Genomic DNA, 22,815 nt, shown 5'->3' on the forward strand with positions numbered 1-22,815 from the left:
GCCTAAGTGGAGGAGAAGCGGATTCGGAAGAAGCATTATTTAACACGAAGGGTGGAATGGACTTGCGACAATCGGACATCGTTTCTGATGGGGCAGATGTTTGTTGGGTAGCCGCCGCAGCCCTACTTCCTTCCTCTTTAGAGGAATCCTCCCCACTAACAATATTTATTACCATAGGTTGGTCGACTTTAGGGACGGCAGGTCCAGATAACAACTGACTAACTTTACTAGACATTTGGGACAAGTTTTCGGCAAGGGCACTAGCTTCCTTACCCTGAAGGTCATTTAACTTCAGCGACAATAGATCACACACCCTATTATAAAAATGGTACAACCTAGCCTGTACTCTTTTGAGTTGATTTGGTGATGGATCGTTTTCTTCAAAAAAACTAACTACAGATGCTAGCTCAGTAGTATTATCCTTGATCGTGGAGAGAGCGTCGTCAATTTCTTTCTCTCCCAAAGTCGGGATGGTAATAGGCAAATCAAGGGAATCTTTTAGTTTATTGGAGTCGACTGCAACCGTGCCTCCAGATTGAACGTTTCTAAGAGATAGTTCATAAATTAATTCTTCTTTACGCAAATAGAAAGGATGGAGAACCTCGCGAGGGCCGGACATGATGACAGAAAATTTTTGAAAAAAGGAAAATCAAAAAATTCCAGCAACTGAGAAAATTAGTGTTCGAAAGCAAAGCAATGTTTAGCCATCAAAAGGGGCTAAATTGAGACCCATTCAACCACGCTCTGCTACCACTTGTTACCGTGGTTTGGTGGATCAGCAGAGGTGAAAGAAGGTGCTGGGATGAACAGGTCTCAATATACGAAATTAAAGTTAATTTAAAATTTAACAAAGTTATATTTTCTTTTCAAGATCAAGAAATAACAAATATAACAGGTACTCAGTAACCTAGCAACAAATCAAGAATGTACAATTACAGTTGTTACAGGATTTGGGCTCCGAGACCCAGACACACAATTCTTGAGCAATTAGCCCAACTTTACCCAAATACAAGGTTTGACAAAAGGACAGAAAACCCCAATCGTGCCCAGGAGCGCTTGCTCCCTATTACTCAGTAAAGCCTGCTCGAGGCACACAGAAACCAACTTTAAGAAAGAGCAACCCCCTCTCAAGGTTCAAGCCTATCAAAGGCCACACCAAACTCTACCTTCAAGCTGACCTCCAAGCACATGAAAACAGGGGTAAAACAACCCAACCTACTGAGGCCTATTCCATAAAGAAACAGGGCAATTACATGGCCCCCAAAATACCAACTTGAGAGGAGGCGAAACTGCACTCCTAATACATTTCTTTAAAACCTATTTGGCACTAGGCCGCTTATGCAAGGGCTAATCCCATACAACGGAGGTGACACGATTGAAAAATTTTATGACATTACGAGTAGAAGGGAAACTGTTATAAAAACGTAGTCACCTCAAAACAAAATGAATGGGAGCTCGAGAGGGTTAGGCACTCTCTATCCCAATTTGTAGTTACAGAGACAGAATTTATACGAAGTGTCTTTTACATTTTAAATATAGGTTACATGAGGAAAGTTTCGAACCCGCCCCGGGGGTTAAACTGCTGAGCTAGCAAACAAAGAAGTTATTAAAAGGCCATTACCTGATGGATGAACTGCCGCCTGAAGAAAGGGGCGCTTCCCGCCCCCTGCTATATAATCACACTAGGAAAGATGTTACTGAAGTGGCCCCGAGACCAGAAAATCAGCAGTTTATATATCCTCGTGGAAGATTCGAGACGTTTCATGAATGATTACAACCCACCCACAAAATTTTATTGGTTACCGAACACAGTTACAGAGTAGGTTGGGGAAGAAAGCCCCGATTGGTTTAAAATTAATTTAAGAAATTCGGGATTGGCTAATTTCAAAACGGGCGGAACGAACGGATTAACATTGCCAACTCAAACAATGACAGAAAGAAATTTAACAAAGAGCAAACTTATGACTACAAAATTTCTTCAAAAAAAAGTTCCTTCACTTTGCACTAGGGTGCACAATTGTAGTTCTTAAGTGGTGCCATCTGGAAGAGAATGTTCACACTTCTTGCTACAGAGAAAACAAATATAAATCGAAAAAGACACAGTGCAGAACTCTTCAAAATTTACAATAGCGACATCTTCTGAGAAACTTTAGAATTAACATGGTTGTTAAAGTTCAGGCTTCCTCCAGTAGAGGAGTTTCAACAGGCGCAAAGTTTGAATTAGCGGCGTGGAGGTGTACCGCCCGGTACAATTATTATTATTATTATTATTATTATTATTATTATTATTATTATTATTATTATTATTATTATTATTATTATTATCTAAGAAGAGGTTTGTTCGCTCCTTGTACGTCCATAGAGCAATGGTATGACCTAGCAAGGTCTAATTATCATGCAAGTTCTGGCTTAGGTTGCCGTAGAAATAACCTTATTTAGCAACGGAGTCGTGAACATGAGCGGGGGTTGTGTTGAAGCTGCGGTGGCAGGTCTCTTGGGCGTAAAATATGTCACGGGAGGGTTTCGGGGGTGCTAGAAATACGTGAGTGACCAGAGTTCAAGCTCAGAGAGGTCTCTTTTATCTGGTTCCTAGTGTTACGAATGTTTTGGAGTCAGAACAATCACCATTTTCTCGATGATATTTTCTTGCGTAGTATTGAGCGTAACTATCTCCAGGGAACAGACGTACTCGGCTGTGGCATTCGACCGTCTCGGCTTTCTAACATTGCCTCAGCGTCGAACATTTTGGGCTTGTTCGTTTCTCCTGTACTCATGTCTTCAACTTCTTTTCGTCTGTGCTAGACTTGGGCCTTCATTATGTTAAGATACTGAAACATTTCGGGAATTTTCACGAAATTTTCAAATATTTCACGACTTTTAATCACCTACTGCACTCACAAATGTTGTTACGAATATCCATAATCCTCGCATAGACGATACGAACGATATCTCGTGGTCTTGAGCTATACTAATTAGCACACGCTTCGAGCTCTAATATGACAAAAAAAAAAAATAGTGGTTGAGCGCGCCGCTCAACGCTGCACAATCTGACATTGAAAGTTATTTGGATAACTTTGGACTTTGTTGGAATGCTGTAATTTTCTCATAAAAATAAATAATATCATACATATATATCTTGTGTTAGTTGTATGAAATCTACATTAAGATTACATGTTGGTAAATCCGGTGTATTATTCCTTGAAGAATCGGAGTCGATTGTTCTTTCTTTGCAAGTTGCTTTACGTCGCACCGACACAGATAGGTCTTGTGGCGACGATGGGAGAGGAAAGGCCTAGGAGTTGGAAGGAAGCGGCCGTGGCCTTAATTAAGGTACAGCCCCAGCATTTGCCTGGTGTGAAAATGGGAAACCACGGAAAACCATCTTCAGGGCTGCCGCCAGTGGGGTTCGAACCTACCATCTCCCGAATACTGGATACTGACCGCACTTAAGCGGCTGCAGCTATCGAGCTCGGTAGTCGATTGTTCTACATTGTTTTCTTATTCTTTGAACTGCTAGCTGAATGTGATTTGTAGTTGTGCGCAACAGTTCGCAATAAAAGACATGCGTGATGAAGCTGCTGTTTTTGTCGTAAAATTTGTTTGCCTGAACTGGTTTTATGAGCTAGAAATGAAGAGATATCAACAGGTTATGGGCCCAGAGCGCCAGAGAGCCGCAGTACATTCCGGTCAATCAATCAATCAATCAATCAATCAATCAATCAATCAATCAATCAATCAATCAATCAATCAATCAATCAATCAATCAATCAATCAATCAATCAATCAATCAATCAATCAATCAATCAATCAATTACTACTGATCTGCATTTAGGGCAGTCACCCAGGTGGCAGATTCCCTATCTGTTGTTTTCCTAGCCTTTTCTTAAATGATCGCAAAGAAATTGGAAAATTATTGAACATTTCCCTTGGTAAGTTATTCCAATCCCTAACTCCCCTTTCTATAAGAAATGGAGTAACGAGAATTAACGGACGAAGCGAGTTGTGACATTATTAACAGAAAAAGTGGCGATCTTGTGGAGCGGGGAAGAAACTCTGAATAGGAATGTGGTTAAGCTTACAGTGGAGAACAATTTTAGTGGGCGTTGAAGGTGAAACAAGAACTATTGTTGTAATATGTGTGGGAATCAGTTATAGGGTGTGAAGATATGCAGGTTGTCAATTGCCTCAAACAAAAACGAGACGACGAGCGCGAAACAATGTGATCGCGTTAGCAGTTATCTTCAAATATGCGGGGAAAATGTTTGAAAATGACATTACAGATATTGAATCAGCGAAAAAGGCATGAGAGAAACTGGACGAGTTTTGCAATGACGGAGGGCTAGTGAATGGTGCTATGGCCTTGAAACAGTTAACTTATTTTATGAAGCCCAAGGACATGAATGTAGAAGAATACTTCACAAAAATAAATGAACTGTGGAGGAGAACGAATAAAGCTGGATACGAGTTCACAGATCAACGAGTTGCAAGAATAATCATTGGAAATCTTACGGAGGAATATGCAGGTTGTATACCTTCCTTGGAAGATGATTTGATGAAACTGATAATCTCTAAGGTGAAGGCGAGATTACTCACTGAGGAAAGCAGAAATGAACTTCAGAAAATCGGAGGAAAGGCTTATGACACTGGAAAACATGAGGAGGATGAAGCTCAAGCCATGACTGAGCAACAGAAACGATATATCAAGAAAGAAGACGCGGGACGAGGTTGACAGTGTAGTTGCCACAATTGTGGTAAACAGGGACATGTGTCTAAACATTGCCACAGTACCCAAAAGTGCTCCAACTGCGGAAAGTTGGGACACAATTCTAAAGTATGTCAAAGATAAAGAGTGACGAATCATCACAGGAGAGTAAATCAGTGAATGCGAGTGGAAAAGTGGTAAACTCGGAATTTATGCATGTAGTAGATAAAGCAATGTGCATGAAAGTTTCTGTAGGAACTGAGAAAATTAGAGATTGGCTGTTCAATTCATGTGCGTCCCATCATATGTGTCCAAAAGAGGAGATGTTGATAGACATGTCAACATATGTGACTGGGAATGTAGAAATAGGAGATAACAGTAAGATGGATATTAGAGGTATACATTTCAGCTACCTCTCTTCCTCAGGTATAACACCCTCAAGGTCATCATTACGAGCCCTGCTGTCCATTTCCACTCACCACAGTAGTATGTTTAACAACTCATTTTTACCGGGGACCATACGTTCCTGGAATTCTCTCCCGGCTGAAATTAGAGACATAAGCAACCTAAAGCTATTCAGTGGAATGTGCTAGAAAATTTACCTACATTCAGAATAATTTACTCTAAGAAGCACCTTCAAATATTAGATTAAGTCAAATGAATAAAATGTAAATGTAAGGTTCGTAACATTACAGTTGACAATTTTCAAGATATAGTTTTAACAGTAGGAAATATCACAAATTCATTTTAAAATGTTAAAATTATTTTTATGATACTTTACATTTCAGTTAAATTATATTTCACATTAATTTTAAATTACATTAAATTTATTTTTAATTTTAAGTTGTTATAATGTTCAGTACATTATGTTTATGCAGGTGCACAATTATATGGTTTGGCATAATAGCAGGCTTCATAGCCTGAGCCCCGCCATGTACAGAAAGACATAAATAAATAAATAAATGAATGAATGAATAAATAAATAAATAAATAAATAAATAAATAAATAAATAAATAAATAAAGTAAAAATGTCAACAAGATGGACAATTGTATTTAGAGATGAGTTGTATGTGCCAAACTTGGGTGCGAATTTAATATCCGTTGCTAAGTTAACCAGCAAAGGTTTCAAAGTACAGGTAGTATTTGCAGGTGAGAAAGCAGCAGTTGTAGATAAGAATGGAGGTGAAACATTGTTTATTGCAAACAGGAGGAATGATGTACGAGGATTGGGGCAAAAGTCATGGCAACTATTTTTTTTTCTTGTAGATATGTGAACGAATCACAAACGTATATGTGGCGCGTGGAAGTTCTGCAGGCATAGTGTGTATGCAGAACCACAGATGGCTCTGTGATAGATGGTAGTAGCGCAGTGAGGGCTGTGAAATCAGTCAGTCGGTGAGTGTCGTGCGAGATGGAAGTAACCCGTGTTGAGCAGCGCGCTTACCTCAAAATAGCCGTTCTCCGAGGGAGAAATGCAATGGATTGTCACAGTGAATTAGTGGAAGCCTTTGGGAAGGAAAGTTTCAGCAAGGACGTGTGTCAACCAGTGATGGGCAACGTTCGGGACGACCTGTCAGTGTGTGGACCGACGTGGCACGTGCCGTCATCGAGCAGCTCCTGGATGAAGACGGACGATGGACGCTACTGGAGTCAGAGAGGGCAAGTGGCATCGAGAAACGCACCGTCCACAGGATATTGCGTAATGAGCTGCAACTGCGCACTGACGGAAGTTCAATGGTGGGTGCGCTATGCAATATGCTCCGACCACCTTGCACGCTGAAATATGACAGTGAGGGTAACATTCAGAAATATGAGGCCAGATTGGTTGCCCAAGGTTTTATGAGACAGATGAGCTTTAGTTATGATGAAACATTTAGTCCTGTTATAAATAGGAAAACAATGAGACTGTTGATAGGCATTGCAGTACGTAAAGATTGGACTGTAGAGGAATCTTCGGGATGCGGCTAAAGAAGAAGTATTCTCGTTTCGCATTCCAGGAGGCGTACGGTAGAGTCCTGCACGGATGTGGATATCAGAGGATGTATCCGCGAATATTCGTGAAGTTAGTGTCTTAGCGGATGCAAACTGTATGGCAGTGTGGATAATTTTGCTGATAATTTCTAAGTAATGAAGTTTATTGACTTTCACTAAGGTATACTCTTACTTTTGCTTGGACGACCCTTGACATTAGTATGGGAGAACGGTGATATATAAAAAGCTGTAAATCTGTCCTAAGTTTAACTGCCTCCTGCCAGTGGAAGGAAGGAATAAGGGTTCCGAAAGGGAACCGCTCAGTTTGTAGGCGGTTGTCGCAAAAGAAATTCCCTCATATACCTGTTACTGTAGAGTGTAGACGGTCCGGTGTCATGCCTATTGTATTATGTTAACAGATCTATCCATTTCAATACCTCGGGTGTAATATAGCTAAATATTTACAATATCCGCTGATGCGGATGAGGGAAGTGCGGATACGAAGCGGATGCGGATAATATTTTTTATATCCGCGCAGGGCTGTAGCATACGCGGAAAGAAAAGGATGGTCCCCGACCTGACTCACTCGTCTCGTCCAGGAAATACCTAAGCGGGCTACGACAGGGCAGACGTTCCGGTCGCTTGAGGGCGTAAAAACATTTTGTACTTCTGCTAGGTTTTATAGTTTCTAAATTATTAAAAGTAGCCTGTACACATCTTTTTGGGACCTTTGAATTTTTCCTAGGGGGACAATACAGAACTAAATGATGGACGTCACATAGATTGGAAGTCACTGAAGTAACGTTATCCTTGTTGTTATGTTGCCAGGTCATGAAGACATTAACAGCTACGCCTGTGTGACTGGAAAACCTTTATATATGGGTGGTATTGGTGGTCGTAATGAGGCAACAGGCCGTGGAGTGTTCTTTGCTGTAGACAACTTCATCACGGAAGAAAGTTGGATGAAGGTTATTGGCCTGACGCCAGGCTGGAAAGATAAAACTGTTATAGTCCAAGGCTTCGGTAATGTGGGACTATTTGCAAGCAAGTATATAGTTGAGGCTGGAGCCAAACTGATTGGTGTTCAAGAGTTTGGATATGGAGTGGTCAGTAAAGATGGCTTCGATCCCATGGCCCTCCACAAATTCAAACTAGAAAAAGGAAATCTTAGAGGTTTTCCTAACGCTGAAGTTGTGGAGAATAACGATGTTATTCTACAGAAGTGTGACATACTAGTGTTAGCCGCCCTGGAGAAGCTCGTCCATATTGAAAATGCTCCCAAGATTCAAGCGAAGGTAAGGCTACTTCTGTATTATCTGACATATACGTACAATGTCTCATCCGTTTATGCTCATTATTTTAAGGGACCGAGCTCGATAGCTGCAGTCGCTTAAGTGCGGCCAGTATCCAGTATTCGGAAGATAGTAGGTTTGAACCTCACTGTCGGCAGCCCTGAAAATGCTTATCCTTGGTTTCCCATTTTCACACCAGGCAAATGCTGGGGCTGTAACTTAATTAAGGCCACGGCCGCTTCCTTCCTATCCCATCGTCGCCGTAAGACATATCTGTGTCGGTGCGACGTAAAGCAACTAGCAAAAAAAAAAAAAAAAAAAAAAAAAAGGAGTTGATTAGTTAATTGGTTGCAAAGTTATTAACACATAATTCTTATTTTGATGTGTTAAAAGGAAAGTGTGGCACAGTTTCAATTTTCTCTTGGGCGGGGAAGGGGGCTATAATTATGGAGAATTGTCAAAAATACTCATGTATATTTAAGAACACTCCGCGTTTCGCAGTCAGGTATAATGTATTGGAGATAACATTTTTTTCAGATATTTTACTATTCATTCGTTCCTTCTAAGTCTGTTTACCCTCCAGGGTTGGTTTTTCTCTCGGACTCAGCGAGGCGTCCTACCTCTATCGCTTAAGGGAAGTGTCCTGGAGCGCGAGATATTGGGTCGGGGGATACAACTGAGGAGGATGGCCACTACCTCACCCAGGCGGCCTCACCTGCTATGCTGAACTGGGGTATTAGTGGGGAATGGGAAGATTGGTAGGGCCAAACAAGGAAGAGAGAAGGAAGCGGCCGTGGCTTTAAGTTGGGTACCATGCCGGCATTTGCCTGGAGGAGAATGGGGAAATCACGGAAAACCACTTCCTGGATGGCTAAGGTGGAAATTGAACCCATCTGTACTCAGCTGACCTCCCGAGGCTGAGTGGACCCCGTTCCAGTCCTCATACCACTTTTCAAATTTCGAGGCAGAGCTGGGAATCGAACCCGGGCCTCCGGGGGTGGCAGCTAATCACACTGACCACTACACCACAGAGGCGGACTTCATTATTCATTCAATAGACAAAAATCTATTTCCGTGCTATTTTAGGAACAAAAAATACGATGGTAATATTCATCTGATACTAAACTGTAGAACTTAATTCCTGTACAGACTCAAACGTTATCTGAAAATTTCTGGTGAATACGATAAAAACTCTATCGCATACGTCTGAAAAAGTTTTAAGGTAGAAAAAAAAATTGTAAATGTTAAGAAACATGCTTTAAAATTTCCCTGGACTTTAAATTACTGCCTCAGATGTCTTTTTCCTCTTGCGCACAGCATAGACCTACTGCAACGTAAATACTGTATATTCCAGCGACGTAATTGAAATGGCAGTCCGAAAGAACTTTAAAACTAAGTTCGTCTGACAGCGGGAGAGAAAGAGGCATGGACCGTACCACTACCCTTGAAATCCGGCATTTAGTAGAGCTTTAAAAATAGCGACAAGGATTTAAAAGAAGACGAATTGGGGTATTTTTGAAGGTTAAAAGTGAAAATTCCATTTTTTGGTGAAATTTTCAGTCACGACTCCCTTTAACTACTTATATAATTGTTATTAATTTCCTCATTCCCCATTTCGCACGGCCAAGAATAGCCTCTAACAACTTCCCTAAAAATTCACTATACTGAAATTCAAGTTAAGAGCTTAGGAAAAGTATCCTTCCGCATGTGAGCACGTCCCCTGTTCCCCCTTCTCGTCTCGTCTCGGTTCTCCATCTCCGCCACAACCAGCTTATCATTAACGCCGTGCGTCCATCCGACAAGTACAGTACTTCATTCCGAAATAGTGAAGCATCAAACGAAATCACTGCCTTTCACATAGCTGTACTTTGATTACGTACCATACTTATTTATTCCTTTATTGACCATGTAAAACCTACAGATTACTGACGAATTCCGAGGCAAGAGAAGCAAGAATTATTTTTGTTTCATAATGCGATTTGTGTGAGGCACATGGAGACTTACAACATACGTATACGATTCCGCTCTCGTGCAACGACTGTCAGTGGCAGTTTCTCATAGTTAAAAAAGCTGAAAAACCCACCGGTGAGTGGGATTGCAAAATACAATGCTTCCAGGAATGTTGTAAATATTGTAGTCTCGTCATTCGGAAGGTAAAAACGAACTCATGATCCTCTCATGACAACATTTCTGTAGGTAGAGGGCGGTTGCGAATATAAAGTACACATTATTATTATTATTATTATTATTATTATTATTATTATTATTATTATTATTATCATCGAATACGCCAAGGATCCTATTCCCATACCGTGTTAAGGCCCTTCCTGTTTTATTTACGGCGAGTGCTGAGCTGACACATCGTTCTTTCCCTGGAGACTTGGATTTTCCATTCCAAGCGAGCGGCGTAAACACTGTGTACAGAAACGCCAGTCAGCTGCGCGGTCTTTTTCACGTCTTCCACAGTCCACAGTGGATTCTAATCTCGTAGGCTACTGTAAACGTTTAAAACAATTTGGTTTAGATTTTCTACTTTATTTTCCTCTACTTTTGTTAGCTTTAAAGTATTTCACAGGGGACTCAAGCGTCACAGCATCACACACGTCTTGCTCACAGCTGGCAGCCATTATGAATACTGAACGGTGAACACGCTGTTGCAGCCAGTATTGCCAACAGTTTTCTTGGATCCATCTTCAACTTCCCACCTATTATGCGAACTTATCAACAGTGGAATGAACTCGAACAAACTTACTAAGTACACAGTGCAATAAGATATCAATATCATATTAAATTATTATTATTTTGCTACATACACCACTGAGAACAATAACTATTCACAGCCATCTACGTATGAAATATAAGAGTTGGTAACGAACCCGAATAACATACAACCTGTGATATATTTTCCATATTTATACAGGGCAAAAATTTTAATTCATCAAGTCAGTTCACCAGAATATCTAACCAAACTGAAGGAAGCTCCTGACTTCAGGAACAAGTAACAAACCTAGGGAACTATTTGGCGCTGCGGAAGCCTTTTCACCGACCAGAAGTCTGACTAACATCAAAGGGACCGCTAAGGTCTTGAGTTGACTCTCAGATTACCCTTGTTGCAACAACAGTCTGTGTATGAGCAATTCTCTTTTAGAAATGTCAGCTCGAAAGAAGTTAATGGTGTGATATAATCCATTACATCTAATTCCACCAGGTAATGATGACATTCCTACATCGCTAATTAAGGACATCTTTGGAGCTGTTCTGCCAATACCAACTCACATATTTGGAAGCAAGTGTGTAGTTGAGGTTGGAGCCAAACTGATTGGTTTTCAAGAGTCTTGATATGGAGTGGTCAGTAAATATGACCACGATCCCATGGCCCTCGATAAATTTAAACTAGAAGGTTTTCCTAACGCTGAAATTGTGGAGAATAACGATATTAATCTGCAGAAGTGTGACCTACTAGTTTTAGCAGCCTTCGAGAAGTTCGTTCATGTTGAAAATGGAGTGTTCCCAGATGTTTGGAAAGATGCACTAATTAGATCCATCCCAAAGAGCTCCAAGTTATAATATCCATCAGAGAATTGTCCAGTATCCATCCTGCCACCATTATCCAAGGTGCTTGAACGTCTAGTTCATACAAAAATTACTTCATACCTTACCAAGCATTCCCTCCACAACCCCTTTCAATCCGGCTTCAGGAAAGGACATAGCACTGCCACAATTTTACTACGAGTGACAGATATTATTAGACGTGCAATGGACCAACGGGACGTAACTGTACTGACATCATTAGATCTCAGTAGTGCCTTCGACACTGTCAACCCGCAATTACTGTTGCAGAAACTTCGAGAGCTAAATTTTAATAGTATGTCACTTCGGTTTCTTTCCTCTTACCTTGAAAATCGCCAGCAACGTGTGACAGTTGGAAATGTGAGTTCAGAATGGCAAAGTAAGGCCCTCGGTGTCCCTCAGGGGTTGGTCCTCCCTCCACTGTTATTCATCATCCAAATTAATGATATCAAAAGCTCTTAAATCTGCAAATTGCAAGTGTACTGGAATGATGTACAGATTTACTAAATTTCAAAATCAAATGATATCGATACTGCAATTACCAAAATAAATTCCGACCTTCAACATCTTAGTGACTATGCAAATAAAAACAGTTTATTAATGAACCCAAATAAAACTCAAGTTATTATTATCGGTACCATTAAAAACGTATGTTTCCTCAAACAACAGGAAACCGGGCGAATTGGTCGTGCGGTCAGGGGCACGCGGCTGTGAGATTCCATCCGGGAGATAATGGGTTCGACTTCCAACTCCTAGGCCTTTCCTATCCCATCGTTGCCATAAGATATATCTGTGTCGGTGCGACGTAAAGCCACTAGGAAAAAACAACAGAACATCTCTCCAATAATTCTTAATACTGACTAATTTAGGAATTACTATGACTGACACCCTGAATTGGACTCAACAGTTGATAAGCACATGTAACAAAGTACATAAATGTTTATATACATTGAAACGGTTCCATAATGTATTCTTTGTTCGACTTAAAGTACAACTAATTCACTCTCTGATACTACCTATATTTGACTACTTATGAAACTGTGATACTGTGTCGACTGAAATAAGCGACGACAGTAACAAGAAACCGGACCGGAGTCTGAACAACTGCGTAGATATATCTTTAATCTGTGATATGATGCTCATATATCACCTTATTTGTAGGAGTAGCGTGCCTGCCTTTCACCCGGAAGCCCCGGCTTCGATTCCCGGCCAGGTCAGGGATTTTTACCTGGACCTGAGGGCTGCTTCGAGGTCCACTCAGCCTACGTGATTAGAATTGAGGAGCTATCTGACGGTGAGATAGCGGCCCCGGTCTAGGAAGCCAAGAATAACGGCCGAGAGCATTCGTCGTGCTGACCACACGACACCTCGTAATCTGCAGGCCTTCGAGCTGAGCAGCGGTCGCTTGGCATGTCAAGGCCCTTCAAGGGCTGTAGTGTCATGGGGTTTGGTTTGGTATATCACCTCATTAAAAGGAGCTGTCGTGGCTTCGAGTACACCAGCGCCATCAAGTTCACATGGTATCACTTCTGCACAAAATACTTTCCACTATTATTCCCAACTATCTGTCTTCATCTTTTTCTTACCTCACGTCCTATCATACAACATTACAAGATCTGGCTCCTTTCTGGCCATACCTATTGCAACAATACCACCTACGCCATTGTCCCCAAAATGTCGGGCTACCGCCATATAGCACCATAAGCCAAGGCATTCGATGGTATAGGACTTGTTAAGTCTACAGTCAAATGCCACCTCATCTAGAAAGCGACGAGGAATAAACTTCAAAGTGATTGGTGAACAAAAGCTCTTTCGACCGTGCAAGGATCAACTGCACTCCTCCGTTCCATAGAATCAAACCAACGGCATTCCAGGGTCATGGTGCGTTCGCGGCATAAGATCTAAATACAACACTAAAATAACTGAAAAGCATAAATGAACGGAGGAAAATTTTGGATGCATTTCTTTCTACGACAAAAATGTAAGGCTTTTTGCGGATGATGTTATTCTCTATAGAGTAATAAATAAGTTACAATATTGTGAGCAACTGCAAAATGACCTCGACAATGTTGTTAGATGGACAGTAGGCAATGGTATGTTGATAAACGAGGTTAAAAGTCAGGTTGTGAGTTTCACAAATAGGAAAAGTCCTCTGAGTTTTAATTACTGCGTTGATGGGATGAATGTTCCTTTTGGGGATCATTGTAAGTATCTGGATGGTAATATAAGGAAAGATCTTCATTGGGGTAATCACATAAATGGGATTGCGGCACATGGTTATGAGGGTGTTTAGGGGTTGTAGTAAGAATGTAAAGGAGAGGGCTTATAAGTCTCTGGTAAGATCCCAACTAGAGTATGGTTCCAGTGTATGGGGCCCTCACCAGGATTACTTGTTTCAAGAACTGGAAAAAATCCAAAGAAAAGCAGCTCGATTTGTTCCGGGCGATTTCCGACAAAAGAGTAGCGTTACAAAAATGTTGCAAAATTTGGGCTGGGAAGAACTGGGAGAAAGGAGACGAGCTGATCGACTGAGTGGTATGTTCAGAGCTGTCAGCGGTGAAATGGCGTGGAATGACATTAGACAAATAAGTTTGAGTGGCGTCTTTAAAAGTAGGAAAGATCACAATATGAATATAAAGTTGGACTTCAAGAGGACAAGTTGGGGCAAATATTCATTTATTGGAAGGGGAGTTAGGGATTGGAATAACTTACCGAGGGAGATGTTCAATAAATTTCCAGTGTCATTGAAATCATTTAAGAAAAGGCTAGAAAAACAACAGACAGGGAATATGCCACCTGGGCGACTGCCCTAAATGCAGATCAGTATTGATTAATTGATTGATTGATTGATTGATTGATTGATTGATTGATTTATTGATTGATTGATTGATTGATTGATTGATTGATTGATTGATTGATTGATTGAAAAGCAAAGAAAAGTTTAAAAACCTATTTATTATTCCTTAATAAAATCATAATTATTTTAAATCAACCCTGAATAATTTTACAATAATAAAAACAAAGTTTACAATGTCCGATGGACTAAATACAAAATTTGGAGATGTCACCCCTTTCATTGAGAATTTTAAATAATTCGTTAATATTTGTCCATTTATTCGGTTGATCATTTTGTTTTACATTTTCACATGACAATTAATACCCCTATATTGTTATTACTTTGAATGCTTGATAAGTAAACAGTATCCTTGTAAATGCGACGGTTCTCATGACAAGCCTTCTTCATTATTAGAAAAAACTAATTGGAGACAACTTGGAGTGGTCGCCTAAGTAATAAATATACAACTAATTGATAAAGAAAAGAATAAGCTAACACTAGTGGGCAAAATCACAAACATCAAATAAAATTAGACAGATTTCTGATCCAGAATCAAACCCACATCGTAATGAGCCTGATGACAAAATAACGAGACGGAACCCGTTTTGAAATTCAAACAAAACATTAAACACATCTCAAAGAGCATATTCAAAAATTAAGTACACCTATTTCAAAACAGAGGTATAAAGAAGTATAAACAATAAACACATGCAACTGTCTGTACAACACAAAAAGAACCTTGTGTGTGACGAAAAATCCATGGTCAGCCTTGGACTTCGAACCGGTGGTCTCCAGGATGCCTCCGACAAACAGGTTTCTAAAAATTCCCTATCTCAATTATTAATAAGGTCAACAAACCATACAATACTGACGTTCTAGTTATTTAATTTCTTTACAGAAATAAACATGAATTAGTTAAAAAGAAATCCTCTAAATGCAACTGCTTTTATGCGAAACCCCAAGCATTCAGTCTTGGTGAACTAGCTTGAACAATACTCTTTGCAGTGACCCTTATAACAAGGGAATGCTCACGCACCCTTTCTAAAATCATAAATCATACTACAGCGCAGAACGACACCTAGTAATAGGTGATCGGAGATTACTCCTTTTAAATAAATTCAAGGCGAGGCGAAATGTCTCCTTGAGAAAATCATCGTGGTAACTATATTATTTCAACCGATATCCCCTTATCATATTCCATAGCTCCATTGGCTTATTAATTCTCTGTCCACTTACAATTCTTTAACTCCATATCAAGCCACTATTCATCTCTTCAACGTCACATCCATAGACTTAGAATATCCAGATTCACATCCAGTCGATTGCATAGAATAAATCAGCCTATGTTTTCCTACAATTTGAACTGAGACAAAAATCTGAAATGTATTTAAGCGTATTCATAATTTTATTCTAACATTAAAGAAAAGCAATATACTTGTTGACATAAAAGGAAAACTTTATCTAAAAATGGGAGGGCGTTCCTTCGTGTCCAGGTTTGTCACAAGTTACTCAAATAATTAATACAGCCATCTACCTATTCTCTTCATGCAAATTACATTAAAACAAGAGTGCCTTTCTATCCCCATGATTAGTATGCCAATACTGGCATTTTGAAGACACTATCGCCATGCATTACAAAAAGTAGATTGAATATTCCATAAAGAAAAATATACATATTACGTTTTGAAATCATCAATAATACAAATCTATATTTTGCCCTCCTAATTCTAAAGCACGCTCAACCTTTCTGAAATTTCATCGTTAAATCACGCACATGCATTACATTAAATTTACATATTATATGCACAAAAATGTAGTCTATATTATAGAATTTCAGTTTCATTCTAGATGAATATATTTAAAACAATACGAAGACCACTCACAAGTCTCTCCCTAATTCAAGAATACATGCAATTTACATTACTAACCTAAGTTATGTGATCTACATGTTACATAACCGTGCATTTATTTGGATAATATTTAGATTTTATGTACTTATCGTCATGTCGAGAAATCCATGGTTGGGACCTCGGGAAGGCCCTTATCGTCGTTTAGTCTCTCATGGTGCTGACGTGGGTCACAGGTTCGAATCCTCTTCTAGTCCTGCTGAGCACGTTCACAATCCTAGGGTCCTGTTCTCCACTGTAACAAGTCTAATGACGTTGAAATAAGTTGCGTCATTCACAAAAACAATTTTCGAAACTGTAATACAGTTCTTACGGTCACGTTAGTAAAAACTTTCAAACATGTTTAGCACTTTAAGTTTATCTATAAATTGTACAAAGTTTTTGACACCGCACATTGGCAAAATGTATCATTCCCGAATACAGGTAAGGCCAGAACACCAGCGGACCGTGAGTCTGCCTTCAATCTTTCACGTCGAGTGAACGTTTCCTCAACATGGCGGCCCCTTATATAATTTCACCCCTCCACGAACAATAGTCGGTGAACAGTCCCCATCACATTTATACGTATCAGTGGTTCTACGGGTTATGTGACATCTGCAATACACTCAAATGTGTGACTCAGAAAGTAATCTAGTTATGAGCGGAAAACGCATCGATCGGCGGTTTATCTAATTTTTAAAAATCAAAATGATGCCTTTGGATCCCCATCCGGAGTCTGCGTACTTCGTTGGCGCGGGTACACTACTGGTGCTTATTTAATCATATGGTGGCGTAATTTTCCACACGTTAAAATTTTATAAACAACTCGAAGTTTGGGCAGAGGTCTATTATGAAAACATATGACATGCCGAGGTTTCCCTTACCAATTATTATGCATATATCGAAATATTACAATACAAATCAAGCTTGCACGTTGGCGTTGCCGTGTTTCGGCCATTTTTAGTGGGCGGAGTTATTACTAAAGATCTCCTTTCTTTGTCATTTTTCATAGCTCGCTCTCTTTCTGGGGATTCTTCCAGCTATGACGGACTCGTGTTTACACCACCAAGTCGGAGGTGTTGTGAAAACTGATGCAACCTAATGCAACTTTCTGTAATATGGACAAGGGAGCTTGACAGAAGTTTTCACCGCCTAAATTAATTATTAAATAAATATGTATATGACCGATACGGTCACACTATAAACCACACCGCTGTTTACAACCGCTCCTTCATAATCTCTGTGTCCAGGTCATGGAATTCCCTACCTGCGAACATTAGAGACAATCCCTCTCATCGCAAACTTAATGTGGCTTGCCGCGAGCATTTGCTGAGTAGATGCCGCTGAATTGCTGGATAATTTTTGACTCAATGAAGAAATGAATGAGATTAATAAGTGGATTACTGTAGTTACGTCATCTAAGTGTACTTTATTTAGTGTATTTCAAAATGAAGAATTATATTATTATTATTATTATTATTATTATTATTATTATTATTGAAATAAAACAAGTAATTGTATTTGCTACAAAACAAAATATATTCTTTAAATTTATAATTGAAATTTCAAGACTTGTTGCGATAATATAGGTGATAACATAAAACTCTGAAATAACAACTGAAAGAAACTCTAGGCATTAAATTTGAAATCCTCTTGACCGGACATTTAAGAGTTGTACAAGAAATTTATCCCTCACTGGTTTACTTAACAGTACCTTCAACACTTTTAAGTGTTATTACGACGTTTTCCTTTGAATTGATATCAGCTGTAGGTATCTCAAACCTAATTTGGTGAAGTATCCTTTTAATTTCACAAACGAGATATAGCATGGCTTGAAATTGTATTCACACTTCACAATCAACTTTACAAGTAATTCACTGATAACTGTTAGTCTGCATGGCGACGACTCAATATTCGGCTGTCACCGAACTGACACAAGAACTCGACCGAACAGATACACGAAACACTCCGAACATATAATCCATTTGGACACTGACGGTTACATATCCATGCGACTGCTTCTTCTTCATTTCACTGACTCACTGTGGCCTCACTCTACTTCCAACTGAACTGCCGCTATAGTATACACCTCTATATAGAGAGAGAGTTAGGAGTATACGTGCAGATATTTTGCTAGTCGGTATAGAAAAGTACATCTCACAACACATACTATGTACGTTTTACCTTGTCCTATCAGTTTCCCTATAAACGAGCCAAATACACTGACTGACAGAGCAAATGCAACACCAAGAAGGAGTGGTCAGAACTTTATGCCAATTGCAGGGTAGACTGACGTCACTGAGGTATGCTCATGATGTGAAATGCGCCGCTGTGCTGCGCACGTAGCGAACGATAAATGGGACACGGCGTTGGCGAATGGCCCACATCGTACCGTGATTTCTCAGCCGACAGTCATTGTAGAACGTGTTGTCGTGTGCCACAGGACACGTGTATAGCTAAGAATGCCAGGCCGCCGTCAACGGGGGCATTTCCAGCAGACAGACGACTTTACGAGGGGTATGGTGATCGGGCTGAGAAGGGCAGGTTGGTCGCTTCGTCAAATCGCAGCCGATACCCATAGGGATGTGTCCACGGTGCAGCGCCTGTGGCAAAAATGGTTGGCGCAGGGACATGTGGCACGTGCGAGGGGTCCAGGCGCAGCCCGAGTGACGTCAGCACGCGAGGATCGGCGCATCCGCCGCCAAGCGGTGGCAGCCCCGCACGCCACGTCAACCGCCATTCTTCAGCATGTGCAAGACACCCTGGCTGTTCCAATATCGACCAGAACAATTTCCCGTCGATTGGTTGAAGGAGGCCTGCACTCCCGGCGTCCGCTCAGAAGACTACCATTGACTCCACAGCATAGACGTGCACGCCTGGCATGGTGCCGGGCTAGAGCGACTTGGATGAGGGAATGGCGGAACGTCGTGTTCTCCGATGAGTCACGCTTCTGTTCTGTCAGTGATAGTCACCGCAGACGAGTGTGGCGTCGGCGTGGAGAAAGGTCAAATCCGGCAGTAACTGTGGAGCGCCCTACCGCTAGACAACGCGGCATCATGGTTTGGGGCGCTATTGCGTATGATTCCACGTCACCTCTAGTGCGTATTCAAGGCACGTTAAATGCCCACCGCTACGTGCAGCATGTGCTGCGGCCGGTGGCACTCCCGTACCTTCAGGGGCTGCCCAATGCTCTGTTTCAGCAGGATAATGCCCGCCCACACACTGCTCGCATCTCGCAACAGGCTCTACGAGGTGTACAGATGCTTCCGTGGCCAGCGTACTCTCCGGATCTCTCACCAATCGAACACGTGTGGGATCTCATTGGACGCCGTTTGCAAACTGTGCCCCAACCTCGTACGGACGACCAACTGTGGCAAATGGTTGACAGAGAATGGAGAACCATCCCTCAGGACACCATCCGCACTCTTATTGACTCTGTACCTCGACGTGTTTCTGCGTGCATCGCCGCTCGCGGTGGTCCTACATCCTACTGAGTCGATGCCGTGCGCATTGTGTAACCTGCATATCGGTTTGAAATAAACATCAATTATTCGTCCGTGCCGTCTCTGTTTTTTCTCCAACTTTCATTCCTTTCGAACCACTCCTTCTTGGTGTTGCATTTGCTCTGTCAGTCAGTGTATTTCAGGTTATAATGTGTTTTGAATTGCCGTAGTATATCATACTGTCCTCGTGTCATTGAGTCACGTGTTCAACTACAGTAGCAGAGTATAGGAGTTGTTGAACCTGTTTGCTATCGTAGGACGACACATGTTGGTGTGCTCCTTCCCTTTTCGCTGGGGAAGAGGAGTGACAGTCCACGTGCGAGACGAGGTCATGCTATACTCGTAAACCGGTCTAGCTTTTGTAATAATAATAATAATAATAATAATAATAATAATAATAATAATAATAATAATAATAATAATAATAATAATAATAATAATAGGTTTCACGTCCACTAACTACTTTTATAGTTTTCGGAGACACCGAGATGCCATAATGTTGTCAGGTGTCTCACATGAATTATTTTACAGCTACTAAATCTACTTATGCGAGGCTGGCGTATTTGAGCACCTTCAAATATCACCGGACTGTGCCGGATCGAACCTGCCAAGTTGAAATCAGAAGGCCAGCGCTCTACCGTTCAGCTAATCAACGCGGCATTGGAGCATCCGTTTCACCATATTTAAGACAAGATACACCCGTTGGGATCCATAGTTGTAAAGGTTGATGAGTGTCTTCTTGGCAGAGCATTAATTACGAGTAGTCAATTCTTCTTCTTCCTATTATTATTATTATTATTATTATTATTATTATTATTGTTATTGTTCCGTGGGTACTGTGGAACAGCAGAGGTGAAAGAAGGTGCGGGCTGGAATAGGTCTCAACTACCAAATTAAAGTTAATTTAAAACTTTAACAAAGGTTATATTTTCTTTTCAAAATCAACGAATAACAGGTAACAACATTCAACAAATCCCACTAGGGGAAATAACAATGAAAGTCAGGTACAAAATGATTTTTCCCATCAGGGGTTTCTTACCAAATTTTGGGCTTCGAGCCCCACACTCACAACCTTTGAGCGAATAGCTCAACTTTACCCAGTTACCAAATGACCAAAGGGGCAGAAAACCCCATCATGCCAAGGAGCACTTGCCCCTAATTACAATGCTAAGCCTCCTAGAGGCACGCAGAGATCAAATTAGGAAAGAGCAGTCCTGCTCTCAATTTTACAAGCCTCTTAAAGGCCACAACAAACTTCACTCCTAACTGCCCTCGAGGCACACATACAGTGGAACAGGGGTATCTTGTACCCAACCTTCAGGGCCTTCATATGAAGAAAACAAACATCAAGTTAAGTTACTGACCCATAGTGCAAAATAGAATGGAGGCGATAACTTGCACTCCAACACAACGTTTGTGTCAAAAACCTATGTGGCGCTAGGCCGATAATACAGGGGCTAATCCCAATCTATGGAGGTGACTAGTCGGCAAATAAGTTTAAGACCTTAAGAAGGAAGAGACAAAACGGTTACGAAAACATAGTCACCTCAAATTCAAAATGAAGGGGAGTTCAAGAGGGTGAAGCACTCTCTATCCCCGCTTTACAGATTTGTAATTTGTAGATAGACAGAAAAGAATTTACATGGTAAAAAGGTAGGTTACATACTAAAGGTTTCGAACCCTCCCCGAGAGTTAAACTGCTGAGCTAGCAAGAAATGAAGATGTTAACAGGCCATTACCTTGTAGATGAACTGCTGCTTGAAGAAAGAGGCGCTTCCCGCCCCCTGCTACATATTCACACACTAAGAATGATGTTACTGAAGTGGTACCGAGACAAGAAAATCAGCAGTTTATATACCCTCGTGGAACATTCGAGACCTTTCATGAATGATAACAACCCGCCCACGAACTTTTATTGGCCAACAGCGAAAACTAATACACAAGATGAGGAAGAAACACCTTATTGGTGGAAAATTAATTACGTAAATTTATGATTGTTTGCATTCAAAACGGGCGGAATGAAAGGATTTACATTGCCAACCCACAAACCACAGAACAAAATTTAGTAAAATAAAACTTAGGAATACAATATTTCTTCAAGAAAGTTCATTCCATTGCATCAGAGTGTGTTACCATAGTTTTGGGTAGCGACATCTGTTAGAGAATGTTCAAAGTTCTTGATACGGAGCAAACAAACACAAATCAAAATAGACACAGTTCAGAACACTTCAAAATTACCAAATTTACACTAGTGACATCTTCCGAGAAACCGTTGAGTTAATACAGTTTGTTAAAGTTCAGGCTTTCTCCTGTAGAGAGGTTTCAACTGGCGCAATATATTTGAATTCGCGGCGTGGAGGTGTACCGCCCGGTACAATTATTATTATTATTATTATTATTATTATTATTATTATTATTATTATTATTATTATTATTATTATTATTATTATTTCTACTACGCATGCCTTCGCTCCATTGATTTATTCCAAAATGCATTTATTTTAAATGTAATATGTTTGAATCTCAAGACACTGTTAACTCTACGTTTACCAATCAGATGAGGAAATGATCCTACGCAGCTGTTATACAAACAATCCGAGTGACGTTATACTCAGTAGTAGTGCGTGAACAAGTGAATGCGACACTGGATGTAGACTCCACCCTACCTGCCCCACTGTCATTGCTGACAAGTTGTTGTTGCCTGTCCCGCAGTAGTGGGCTAACAACATCACATTACATAACGGAGACATTTGCATGTGCAGAAGCAGCTGATATTCACCTCGTTTACGGAGCTGTGTAGGCAAAGATTTCCAAACCGCCGTATTTCCAACAGCAGAACGTCCGCCGCTGTGTGCTGAAGGCTCCAGGACTCAGGCTCGCTTCATTCTCGGATCGAGTGCCGTGGATCGCATCGCGATCCCTTGGAGCTTCGGCGGGAAGAAGGATTTAAAAGACAACTTGTCGAAGAGGGACCGACTATGAGCACAAGGAGCTTGGCAAGAGAAGGAGGTACATTTAAGTAGACTGCTAATCGTATATTGCGTGAACAGCTAT

At 40.7% G+C, this 22,815-nt stretch overlaps 1 protein-coding gene across 1 annotated transcript in view; it reads left to right on the top strand.

The window, feature by feature from the left end:
- The window catches only part of LOC136863249 (glutamate dehydrogenase, mitochondrial-like), a 274,916-nt gene that overhangs the window by 205,577 nt on the left and 46,524 nt on the right, over positions 1-22,815 (top strand). Inside the window, exon 11 of the mRNA XM_068226415.1 lies at positions 7,503-7,969. Coding sequence (XP_068082516.1) covers positions 7,503-7,969 — 467 coding nt within the window. The remainder of the gene's footprint in view (positions 1-7,502; positions 7,970-22,815) is intronic.

The sequence above is a fragment of the Anabrus simplex genome, chromosome 1, assembly GCF_040414725.1.
Source record: "Anabrus simplex isolate iqAnaSimp1 chromosome 1, ASM4041472v1, whole genome shotgun sequence".
Lineage (NCBI taxonomy): Eukaryota > Metazoa > Arthropoda > Insecta > Orthoptera > Tettigoniidae > Anabrus > Anabrus simplex.